This window comes from Coffea arabica, chromosome 1e (assembly GCF_036785885.1).
Source record: "Coffea arabica cultivar ET-39 chromosome 1e, Coffea Arabica ET-39 HiFi, whole genome shotgun sequence".
Classification (NCBI taxonomy): Eukaryota; Viridiplantae; Streptophyta; class Magnoliopsida; order Gentianales; family Rubiaceae; genus Coffea; species Coffea arabica.
Genome location: NC_092311.1, coordinates 14,090,648 through 14,103,789, shown reverse-complemented (window position 1 = coordinate 14,103,789; position 13,142 = coordinate 14,090,648). Strand labels below are relative to the sequence as shown.

The following is a 13,142-nucleotide window of genomic DNA, read 5'->3' as shown; positions in this document are numbered from 1 at the left end:
TTGTTGCTCTTCCACTTCTTCTGTTGCCATGGGCCCTACTTGTCATTTGAGTTATTCTGTTTATTTGCAGGTCTCCTATCTCCGGCTTGAGATCCTCTCTTTCTGGTAAAGAGAGCTTTTTCTTCTTCTTTAATAGACACTTTAAACATAGAACTATCTAAAGTTCCCTCATTGGCAAGTAAACTTTCCAACTCATATAAGGTTGGCTTCTTGGCCTAACCACGAGTGGCAGTAATAAGACCCTTGTATTCTGGTCTTAAACAATGGACAATAATTCTTCGCATTCTAGTCTCTATGATTGCATTCCAGGAATCCAATTTGGATATTTCATCACAAATTGATTTTACCTTTGACCTACAATCATATTTTGTTGAGAAATAGACAGTAATTTATTTTTGAGCTTTTGGAGCTTTACGTCATTGGTCTTTGCAAAGAGTGCTGTGAGTATATCCCATGCCTCCTTTGGTGTCTAGGCATCTTTGATCCGCTGTAGCAAATCGTCTTCTATAGCCATTGTCAAAGCATACATGGCTTTGCCAACTTTAACTTTTCACTTTTTAAGTGGCTCTGCCTGCATTGGCAGTGTTGTGTCATCTCCACCAACAACGACCCAGAAGTTTTGTCCCAATAGGTAGAACTTCATATGAGTACTCCAAGAACCATAGTTATTAGAATTTATACTTAATTTATCAATATTTCCAAACAACCTCCGCCATAATTAATTTTATGACTCACACTTTAATAATTGTGTGATATCAAAAAATTTCACAGTATTTCACTGTACTTCTGGAGAATCTCTTCTTGTACCGGTCCAACAAGTGCACCTGCAAAATAAAGATTTTATCAAGAGCGAGTCCAAGATAGACCCACTCTAATACCAAATTGTTGAATTGTGGTGGGCTCTAATACGGAATTAATGAATAAAATCCACTAATAAAGGGGACAAACGAACAATTTTACTACACTCAAAGTGTATACAATAACAACATGGCATAAAATAAACTTATTCTAGATACTACTAAATTGAGTCTCACTCTTGAGAATATTTGCTCTAATTTTATCAGAGTCTCGCTTTTGAGATGTTTACTGAAAACACTCACACAAACTTGCACTCTAAATATCAGACCACTCTCTAAGCTCTAATTCTATTTGAATTCTTGTTATTCTCATGGCAAATGAACTCCCTATTTATACTAGTGAACATCCGACAAGCAACTACAATTTTTCTCTTCTTATTTAATGTCCAATTGCCAGAAAATCCAATGAAGTGCACGACCAAATCTGGCTCAAGAAACAAGCATGATCCAAGCATGATTTTTCGCACACATACTCCCACGTTCTACTGCAAATTTGGACTTTGCATTTAACAAGCTTCTAGTAGGCATAATAAATGCCTATGGCCCAATATCACTTTTTGTCAACAAAGTCAGTGATAACTTTTGACACATTCATGTAAAAAAATGAATATTCTGAAGTATTTTCAAAGTGAGACTCATTTTAGCTAATGAATCCTTATTAGCAGTTTTACAATTTTGTTAAGTTATCAGAGCTTTATTATGCAAGCAACACACTATATAATCTACCTAGACTACCTACCAAAGGTGTTTTATTAGATTTTAGGCAAGAATAATGAGTTTTCTGCTAAATTATGGTACGATTGAGAATGAGAAAATTCAGTCCTTGGGAAAACGTCATATTCACTTTTTCACATGGAAAATGCAAGTTTTTCGTTTTGTTGGTTATGTACATTGATGTCCTATATCTGGTATTGTGAAATAATTGCTTGAAATAATGGTTTACGCAAATTGATGGGGTCTGATGCCAAGTTCAAGAGGTGTAGGGAAGTGTAATGTAAGTGTTTATTCCTTAAGTGAGATGGCTTCAATAAATGAGTTGTTTTTATTTACTTGATGATAATGTAAATAGTGGGTTACATAATGCTATAGGCATTGGGTAAAGGGGAAAGGGATTATATTAAAATGAGGTGGATGCTTGGCAACAGTAGTTATTTGGAATGATAATAATGCATAATGTTTTCATCCAAAAAGGTGATAGTGGTAATGATTTTTCTGTTAAGTTTGGTTCATGATGAAATGTAGTACTAAGTTTGCTTTAATTATGGTTGATTCCATCCGGATTTGAGATTGTTTGTATGTAATTTACAAGTTGATGGCGCTAAATTTCTTGTGGATTTGAACAAGATACTTAAATAAGCTTACTTTTCTTCCAATCGGGGATGGTTTATGAAGTCTAGGATTTTGGCTTTTTTTGGTGGTTTTTTCTTACATTTGCTTTATTCATTCAACTTGGATAAAGCTATCATGTTCTTGATTTAAGCTATCGTATGGTTAGGGTAGATTTATTGTTTAGATGTCAAGAGTGTTTCAGAAGAAGTCCCTATACATTGTTTAAACCACTATGGATTTATTTTATGCTCTGTAAAGTAGTTGCTAAAACATGTAATCAATGTTTTGTATCTAATCATAGTGTTTGAAAATAGTGTTACAGTGCTTAGCAAGAGGCTTAGAAGATTTGTTGGTATTTGTTGGTGTTCTACCTACCTCCGAACACAGCACCCTTTAGTGTATAGGAAGAGACCTGCCAGAATTACTCCCAGAGGTTCTTGTGAACTTGAAGTGTTATGCACTTGCTATAGAAGTGCAGAGACTTTATTCAAGAATGGAGTTGATGGTTTATGTCACTTGAGTTCTTCCTATTTATACTTGTTTATTATTTAGTTAAAGCATTCAGATAAATAGAGAGTATTTTGCACATTGAGTTCAGAACTCCCTTAAAAGTTTTGTATGTCGATATCAGCTTTATGCTAAGTCAACCCTGTGTTTTAAAACTCGGACCGGACAGGTCGGTTCTGTGACAGCCCCACCTCCTCTTAAGGCGAACCAAAGGGTTCGGCAGGCCGCCTACCCAACTCTCGCCGGGACTCAGTCGTTCACTAAAGTTCTCAATTAAATTACAATATAAATCTCAAATATTACATCAAATTTCCTAAGAATTACATAACATAAGCAAAGCGAAAACTAATTCCCAACTATACATAAAATGATTCCAAATCCAAACTGTATAAGATATATGCCATCCAGTCACGTGAATAAGTACTACAAGCTTTCCTTCGCCACGAGCCCTGTGGAGGGGAATAAAATATTTTTGGGGTGAGTTAGAAGCTCAGTGAGTAACCAGAAAAATCAGTACTCAAATATATTTGCCAATAATGTATTTCGATGATGTCATGATTCAGTAATCAAATATTCGTTTATTGCTCTCGTGAGCCAGTGAAATCATTGCACTTAAACACCCAACGCTCAAATAGATCCTTTAACGTTTAACAGTAAGAGGGAGCAACGCTGGTGCTCCAGATAATGTCATGAACTCATTGAAGTGGTGGAGACGTTGGTGTCCAGCACACGAATTCCAAGCACTCATTTGAGCCAAAACATGTCATGGACCACATGCAAACACTCATGATATGAAATCGAGTAAATAATGCAAGAAAACGTTCAAAAGTAACTTTGGAAACAGTTTAGGGTCACTCACCTCCACAGCTCAGAAACCATCCATCATATATCATTACCTTGCCCGAGTCCAAGCCCTAAATCACAAACTCAAAGCAATCATACATTCTCAAAGTTCGGACAGCATTTCCCCATAAATGCTTCATTTCCAACCTACAATATATTACCAATCACACTTACGGTTAATAAGCAATAAAATATATCCAATTAGGCCACAATATTCCTCAATAAAAGCTAATTAGAAGCTTAATAGCCACCATTAGAAAAACCCCCAATTAAACCCTAGAAACCGGAATTTATTCCCTCAAGCGTAACTTTTCCGCAACGATCGCAGTTAACGTATAAAAGTTCCGTTTAACACCTTTTGGCTACCCTTATCAGATTGGAATGCAATATATACTATTTCAAAGCTAAGACAAGGAACTACAACTTTCATGAAGACCACTCAATCCAGTTCTCACCCTAACTAGGCCAAATTTACCAAAACAATTCCAGATTTTCCAGTTCGAAATTCACTGCGGAAATCCACTAGCAGTCCTGTTTTATTCACTCATATCTCAGCACAAACAACTCCAATTCAGGTAATTCCAAAGCCATTTGAAAGCTAAGATATAAGGCTATAATTCTTAAGAAGACATCATCAACCAATTCGGTAATATTCCTGGTCAAACTAACCACTTACAGAGGCTGATTTTCATTTCCGGACAGAAACAGGACAGCAGGGGTATTTCAGTCTTTTCACAGGCTACGTTGCTCCGATTGAGCTAAAATTTTGCAGGAAACTATAAAACATCATTATCTACAACTTTCATGTTTTGTGCTAAGGCCAAATCGGCCTCTAAATAGGTGTAACAGTACCGGACAGAATTGGGAAAAAAAAATGAAACCCTAATCTGGAATTCATGCATTCAAGTGCTAATCTTCCACAAAACAACATCTAAAACAACTAAAAACCACTAATAAGCAATTAATTGAAGTAAAGAGGATGTTCTTGGCAAAATACCTTAAAACCACAAGAAATGTAGGAGCTTAATCTTTCCTCCTCCAAAACAACTCCACCAACACCTTTAACCTTCCCTAATGATCACTTGTATGGTGTAGTTTGTGATTTGGTTGGTTGAAACTCAAGATTTGGACAAGAATTGAAGTAACAAGATGAAGGTTTTTCCTTTCTTTTCTCTCTACATGTCTCAGCCAAGAGGGGTAAAGAAATGAGAAAATGTTGGTCAAAATTGGAGTTTAGAAAAGTTAAATAAAAGTTAGGCAAGTCAACTTCCAATCGGATCACGACACTTGGCCCTTCTTAAGTTTATTCTTATCCCTTTGTCTCTCCAAGATTAACCATCTAAGTAATCTCTAATTATCTCTTAGCACCTTGTAAAATAATATCACTTAATACGAAACTCCAACAAGTTGTCAAAAATATATCGCATTTACCGTACTAGCGGGTCCCACGTCCATAATACACTTCAAAATTAACGTGGATTTACTTGTATCAAGGAAATGATTTGAAAACTATATTCTCTTATAAAAATGTATAGCAAATTAATATATTGAAGAAAGGTACAAAATTATAGCCAAGGAGACAAAAATAATGTCTAGAAAATATACAAAAATTTCTGGGTTCTCACACTCATCCTTTCGGGGCGTCACAGGTTCGACCAGTCAAACCGAGAACCGGCCAAGTGTCCGGTCCTAGTCATGCTTAAAAACCAGGTAAGTAAAAACCCGGTCAAATTCGGTCAAAAATCGGGTTTGACCGGGAAAAACCGGATTTTCCGGTTCAAACAGTTTTTTAAAAAAAAAACTCAAGCTTTTTCAATATTATGTTTGACCCCTAGATTGTTAAAAATTATTAATATACCTCAAATATTTCATACTTTATCAATATTTTCTTAAAGTTTGGTATTATTTTTCAATTAAGTCCATAATTTTAATTCTAAACTTGTTAATGCTCATTAAATAATATAAATTGTTACTTGATTGTTCTAATTTCTTTGTATTTTCTTGTTAAATATATTTTAAACATCAAATATATATGAATATACCTTTATTAATATTAACATGTTATTAGGTATTTTACATATAATATTTTAATTTTTAAATAATTTTTATTTATGATGTCATCCGGTTGAACCCCTATCGAAGCCGGTTGAACCCATTGACCCTTGATCCCTGAGCTTGATCGAGTCGATACCCGGTCCGATTCTGAAAACATAGAGTCAACCTCGATTTGATGTGTGAAGCCCATGCTCAGGCATATGCAGTAACTTGAAGTATGAAATTGATAGAGAATAGGCAAAATGAGAACTAAATGAGTTGAAGAGATGTGGCAGTTTCATCTTTAATGAATTGGAAGTACAAGGAGACAAGTGAAAGCAACAAATGTTATTGGCTTGAGAATGCAGTGGAAATCTTATGCAATTCGAGTTTTACTTATTAGTGTAATCTATTTAATAGGAATTTTGATCAATTATTGAAATGAAATGATCTTACTGGGATAGATGGTATCTTTTCCAAACTCATCTTAATGGATTTACAATTAACAAACAAGTCTTATTCCACCATGGGTGTTTTCACAATTTTACGTGTCCTCTTGATTTTGTCCTTGTCCGTTACTTCTCTCTCTCTCTCTCTCTCTAGTTAAAAGAAGTATTCTCAATGGCAGGGGGGAGAGAACGAAGGATGGCTTAGTGTATATTGTGCAGAGAAAGACTACTGGGGCTCGTATTTTGATATTTCACGTGAATGATTTAGCAATCAATTATTGCGCTCCTCCTTGTTGTTTCATTTTGCTTACATGAGCTTTGCCTTATGCAACCACCATGATAATTCTGCAAAGCTGTAAGTGAGTCCATTCGTGCTCCCTCCACCCTTTGCTAATATTTGTTATTCATTTAACAGGCTAGCAAATATAGTATGTGGTTTATCTCTTTTTGTAATTTCTTAGCTATTTGGAGGATCTATTCTGTTTCTTTCCTTTTTATTTTAAGAAGTTATTTTTTTTAGTAACTTTATTACTGTATGTTGTTTGGACCATATTTTGTAATTTTGGCTGTAAAAATGCTTTTAAGGAGTAATTGATTCACTTCTTTTGCTTAAGCATTATTACACTCATAGGGTTAAGCATCATTTGTTATTTCTTATAAGATTCAGATGGTATTATACTTGGATCTATTTGCAATGTTTTTGAATTGCTTTATATTGTATTCTGTCCTAGGGAAACGATACAGTAGATATGCTTGTCCTAGATTATTTCTCAAATTTGCTTCTTGCTTCTTGCTTCTTTTTTGTTTTTCAGATCACTTGGTACATAATAACTTATTATTAATAAGTTTTGCTTGGTTACTGTAGGTTCTTAACTTTCACGGTCAATGATGGGTCTCATGATGCTAATTCTTTAAGGTTCTCAGTAGGCGACTTGAAACAAACGTGTTGCATCTTTAATTTGATTTATTGAGGCGTTTTGGTGTTCAGTCATAGGAAACAGTACATTTTTTGTTGCACCAGTATGTCTGTTTAATTTCATATTTCTTTTAACATTTGAGATTTAGAATCACCTTGCTGGACTAGCTAAAGCTGAAATTCTAGAAGCAAAAGGATGAATTTTCGTATGTTGGCCTTGTTACTACCGAGATACTTCGTTCATTTTGCGTGAGTCTGCACATGAAGTCAATTTTGATTTCTGTGTTTCCCTTTAACAAGACCAGGCTAATATTCATGTATTTCTTGATTGGTTTGCAATTCTTTTTTTTTTTCCATTTAATTTTTGTGACTGTTTTGTAAATAAGATAACGCAGATTTTGGAACTTGTTCTTTTCCAAAGATTGCTTGTATTAATTCTTGCTTCGATCGTTGTTAGGCATGCTATGGTCCTTGGGAGTGCAAATTAAGTGTCCATCCATTTGGTTCAGCAGCTGAAGACAATGGTCCACCAGTTGCCATGCAATACTATGATGGATTTGTTTTTCTCCAAGACTATTGGAATCTCCATCCATAGATTTTGATAGAAATCTCCTGCAAGGCTCCAAGGCTGTGATGTATACCATGGAGGCGCTGAAGCACAAAAGAGAAACTTATTATTTTTGTAGATGAATGACTATAATTTTGATTTTTCTTGTTGATTAGTTTAATTGAAATCCCTCAAAATATGTTTTTGTTTTTCTTCTTTTTTGGACTTTGAAACATTATCATTTCATGTCTTGTCGAATACATGAACACATTAGAACTTCATACATTAAAGCTTTTCACTCAAAATTACAAGAAACGATTGTGCATCAATGTAATTATATTTGGTTGGGAACACAGGCCATATTTCCACCGTGCAACGCACGGTTTATGCCTCCTAGTTCAAGATAATATGCTCTCATACCAGGATGCTCTCAACCCATTTCAATTTGTTGCTGTGTGCTCATGCCACCATCAACTGTTGCAAGTAATATTTCCGGATAGCCAACTTTAGAGAGATGATATCACTCAATAATATTTTCACAAAAAAAAAAAACAAGCGAGGATTTAATTTCAATTGTGCAATCTAAAAGACAAATTGCTCATTGATCCAAATAGAGATTTTATTTTAAAAAGAAAATACAAGCAAACCAAAATATTTGTTCTTCAACTAAATAACAGCCCAAAAGGCAGTCACAACTATTTGTACAACTCCAGGACTCCAACATTACCCACAAGACATTGTAATTTTACGTCTTTAAATCCAGCTCTTATAGCCAAGGCTCGAACATCAGATTCTGATCGCTCTTTCCCTCCAGGATTTTGAGTCATCATGAGCGCATCAGCTTGGAAAATGCCTTTTACAAAAGCACTAGTATCAGGTTTCACGGGCAGAATCAAATCAACCACAATTACTTTTCCATGGTCTGGCAAAGCTTTGAAGCAGTTCTTCAGCAGCTTTAAGCAATGATCATCACTCCAATCATGGAGTATCATCTGTGACAAAATTGTCAATGAAATTCGGATAGAGGGCAATCCAAATTGACATGGCTCATTTTTTTTTTTTTGGAAACGAAGTAAGAGGGCAAGGCAACAGAGGTCTTATGTCTGTAAATTAGTTATTGGTATATTTTGCATTTTCAAACATAAGCTAATTGCTTAGAACTTGAGTTGTTGGTTTCATGCCAAAATAAAAAAATTACCTAATTTAGAAAGGGAAAATTAAGAAACATCCTATCTAGCACATTCTACATCTTCCCATACAAGAAGATTCCTTGAGAGTGATGCATAACATTTTTGTTGATCAACCCATAACAAAAATACATGTGGTAGGATATGTACAAACTATCTATTTCTGCTTTAATAGTAACACTTACGATCATCTATAGACATGCAAGTAAACAGTATCCAGGGGTTACTCCAGAGGCTGATTTTCAAGGTTCTTAAATTGCCACAGTAGTTATTCAATTTTTAGGAGATTCAATTTTGCAAGGGCACTTTTTTATATCAGCATGCAGTTCCCCAATTAAGCATCGAGGTTACCTTCATGAACATAGCATCTCCTCCAGGAACACTTTCAAACATATCTCCACCAATGTGTTCCACTCCTGCACCAAATTTTTGATGAAATAGATATTATGGTACTACTACATGATAAAGCTCTACATTCAGGAATTGATGGTTATTTACAATTCTGTTTATGAACAGTTTACGCACTGCACCAAACAAATGCACCTTCAGACATATATGTGAACATACATCTTTGTACATTTCAGTTTTGCAACGAGCTTTCCATTGAACGTAACAAGAATGATAGTATAATCAGTAGAAATACTTCAGAAGTTCACTTACTCTAATATAGTGAATCAATTTGTGCATTGTTGATTCTGTTTTAAGGTATTGGATAAGGTTCTACAGTTAATTTGTCTTCAACTTATAGGAATTCTATTTGCTATCCCTACCAAAACTTATTATCCATTCAAAAGAAGTTTTTCAAAAAAAAGAATTAGAAAACAAATCCACATCAAAGTCTTAATTTATTCCCAAGGCAACAGCACATCTTAATTTTAATCGGCATCCAGAAAAGTTTCTGCTACCTCTGCATCATATTAAGCTGAACAAGAGTCGAATTCATGGTCCATATGATCATTATTCTGCTGAAAAAACACGACATACAGAGATAATGATATGTGTGAGTGCACTTCCTCAGTGGACATGTTGCAGAATGCAAATCAAATTAGAGTTCCTCTGCAACAAGCAAGCTGAAAAGAGATTCTATCTCAAAATTACTATTGATTAATACTAGAAACAACTTTCATTGTAAAATGAAGTTATCTATGAAAAGATTTTACTCCAATTATGTCAATTTCCTTGCATTTAAATCAATAGTAGGTGTGAAGTAAATGGTAAACAAGAAGAAATATGAAGACAAGCAAAGTTTCGATAGTGCAAATTTACCAGGATAGGATGGTGCATTTTCAATGACATGTGGTAGGTCGAAATTGATACCCCTTATGGAAGGGTATTTTGATATAATCTTGTGAAGGGTTATTCCAAGACCACCACCAACATCAACCAATGTCTGAAGGTGTTCAAAACCCTTATATTGCTGAAGCAGTTCTTTCATCATTATGGCTGTAGGACCAACCATTCCCTTATTGAATAACTCATTATACTTGGGATCCCTGCTAGGGTAGTCAAATGCATGTACACCATGGACTCTATTGAATGGAACTCCTCCATCAAGGACAGCATTCCCTAATTCATACCTAAAATAAGAGCTAAATTTGAGGCACCCACTATTTGCAAGTAAAACTGCATGAAGTTTTTCATACCCAAAGAATTCAGCAGGACAAGGTAAACCATTTAGCTATTTATCTAACTTATAGGAAATGACTTCAACACGTCAATACACCAGTCTACTGGTGGATCTATAGGAGGCAGCGAGGGGCGGCCGACCCCCAAGATTTTGAAAATTCTTTTGTATCCCCTTAAAGAATGAAGAGTTTTCAGTTACACCCTTGTAAAAATTTAGAGTTTGCCTCCTCGAGATTTTTAGACAAATTTAAGGTATCCTCTCAAATGTACATCTTTCATAATCTTGCCTCCCAAACTCTCTATCTCTGGTTCTGCTAATATGCCAAGAAATGGACTAAGCACACAAGCAATCAATGAATCATCACTGATATGAAACTGAAAATTTGAAAATAGATCAGGCCTCTACAAAAGATAAGATGTGAAAATCAATGTACAATGTTTGTTATCAAAAGATCATGTTCATGAAAAATTGATCTTTAATTGCTCATTAAACTGCATGATGAACTTTTTACCATTTTCTGAGGCATAAGTAAAAGTTTGTCATGCATTTTGTGATACCCATGGCAAAAGTTTCCACGCGGTATAACTTGATTTTATGGGCTTTGATTTATCCAAGTTACTCAGCTTAGAACAACCATTCTTCCTTTCTTGCATTCCTTTTTAATAGACTAAGGTCATCTATAGGTCAATTTATAAACAGATATACTCCGTCCCACCCACCAACGTGGGCATCCTCACTGGTTTTGGCCTAGGAGACTTATTTTGTATTCATTAAGTAATATTATTTCATATAGCATTTAGACATAGTAACGCACAATACTTGTAACCACCACATAGAAATTTAAAATTCTTAAAAATAATCAAGAACATATGTAAAATGTAAAGGCTTAATTACAAGATACCCCCAAAATGAATGTCACTTTCTCACATTGTCCCACTCATTGTCCAATTGGATGAATTAACTTGTGAATTTTCAAGTTATTATCAATGTGATACAATTAAACATGTAGCCGCCATCCATATTAAGTATGATTTGATCATTTGACATGCACACTTTGCAGAAAAGCAAAAATAATAATGCACGTGAAAATATATTTGTTTCAAATTCATTGAATTTGTTGAGGACATAGCTTGGATTTAGTAAAAATATATTTCTTGCATTCCTTTAAATCTTATATTGGTGAGAAGATATATTTTTTAGTAAATCATTAATTTCATTGAGTGGAACTTCATCTCTTATTGTAACATGTACATCTTATAGGACAAAATTCAATTTGATTTGAGGGTATGAAGAGGATGAGAAATGAAAAAAAAAAAAAGGTTGATTGTGTTATTGTATTAGAAACATTGCCAAGTGCCAATAGGAAAATGTGGATATGAAAATAATAAGTTTCTGATGGGGTGTTTTGTAGTTAACCCAAATGTGAATCTTTAAAAATTAACAAGTTTGACTGGAAACCAACAAGATGTCATTGATTGATGTCAATTATTAATACATCCTCCACTGATGTCAAGCTTTAATAGTTTTATTGTATTTCCTCTACGGATTCAATTCACTTAAAATTTATGTATTTTACATGCCGAAAACAAGAAACCTGTGGACTTGTTCCATCAGTTTTCCTGTATATTTGTTGTTAATTACTCATCAAAATAAAACAAAGAAAAAAAACCTGAGTTTATCCACAGAAATACTAAAAAGCATTCTTAGAAAATCAAACCAGCTTACCAGCTATCAATCAAGACCTTATCTTGAAGCAACTCCACCAGGGGCGCCACTGAGTTTCCCTCCTCATCCGGTACAAAATATTCGGCAACCGGAGACAACCCATAAACTCTTTCATAACCCACATTAGTTTCCCCACCACTGCCGCCGTCGACGGCAACCTCAACGACGTCGCAAGTGAACAGCGAGTAGCTACTCAACAAGCGAAGCATTCTGTCGAGCATGGAAGCTGCATCAGGATTATTAGTCACAAGCAACTGGGATGCGATTTCTGAAGGTGATAGCTTGGCTCCTGGGCCGGCTTTGGCAATGATTTCGAACAAATTTAGCTTCACAGCATTGTATAAAACCATCGTCAGTGAAGCCGAACTAACCAGCTGCATTGCATACGAGAAATGGTTCTGTTTTTCTCCTTCTTTTCCATTTTCACCCGATGATGATGATGATTTCAATTGGGTTTTCACTGAACTCTCCATTTCGACTCAGTTCTATCTGCCAGCTTTACTCCACCTTATATAGAAGCTCATTTGGACTTGCATGGTCAGCTCAGTTTGCCTAGAAAAAGTCTATATTCTAGTTCCGTTTTTAATAATTTTTCGTTGGCACGGGATCTGTAAGTGCCGCGATAAAGCCACTCAAAAATATTCGATTTTCCCGTACCTTTAATTGGATTAACTAAAAGGGAAGGCAATTGAAGCAGGGCTGGGGCAGGGCGGGAATTCATTTTCTCCCCCAGTTAAAAAAAAAACAAATAAATATATGTATTATAATTAATATAAAATATATTTAATATTATTAGTTATAATGATTATATTATTAGTTATAAGTATTAGATTATGTATATGTAATAAGTATAATTAATATTAGGGAGGGTTAAATCCACATCTCTCCATACTAAATTCATATCTTATAAACTTACACCCATAGGTTTTAAGTTCATTTACTGCTTCTTGTAGTTTCAAGAAACATATGTTTATTTAATAAAAGAAAGAAAAAACAAATGGTTAAATTGTAAAAGAAAATATTTTAAAACATTTACAATGGCTTAAGAATATTTACTAATTTAAAATTTAATTTAGCAATCTAAAATTTTCAATTATTAATAAGCATGTAAATAGAAATGT

General features: G+C 34.6%; 1 protein-coding gene across 1 annotated transcript; it reads right to left on the bottom strand.

Moving 5' to 3' along the window:
* Positions 1-8,083: 8,083 nt before the first annotated feature.
* LOC113701093 (cathecol O-methyltransferase 1-like) lies at positions 8,084-12,705 on the bottom strand. The gene is made up of 4 exons (XM_027221586.2): positions 12,022-12,705; positions 9,936-10,246; positions 9,021-9,085; positions 8,084-8,474 (listed from the first exon to the last, which is right to left on the bottom strand). Exons 1-4 carry the CDS (start codon positions 12,492-12,494, stop codon positions 8,178-8,180), a joined length of 1,146 nt encoding a protein of 381 aa, XP_027077387.1. The 5' UTR covers positions 12,495-12,705; the 3' UTR covers positions 8,084-8,177.
* Positions 12,706-13,142: the final 437 nt, after the last annotated feature.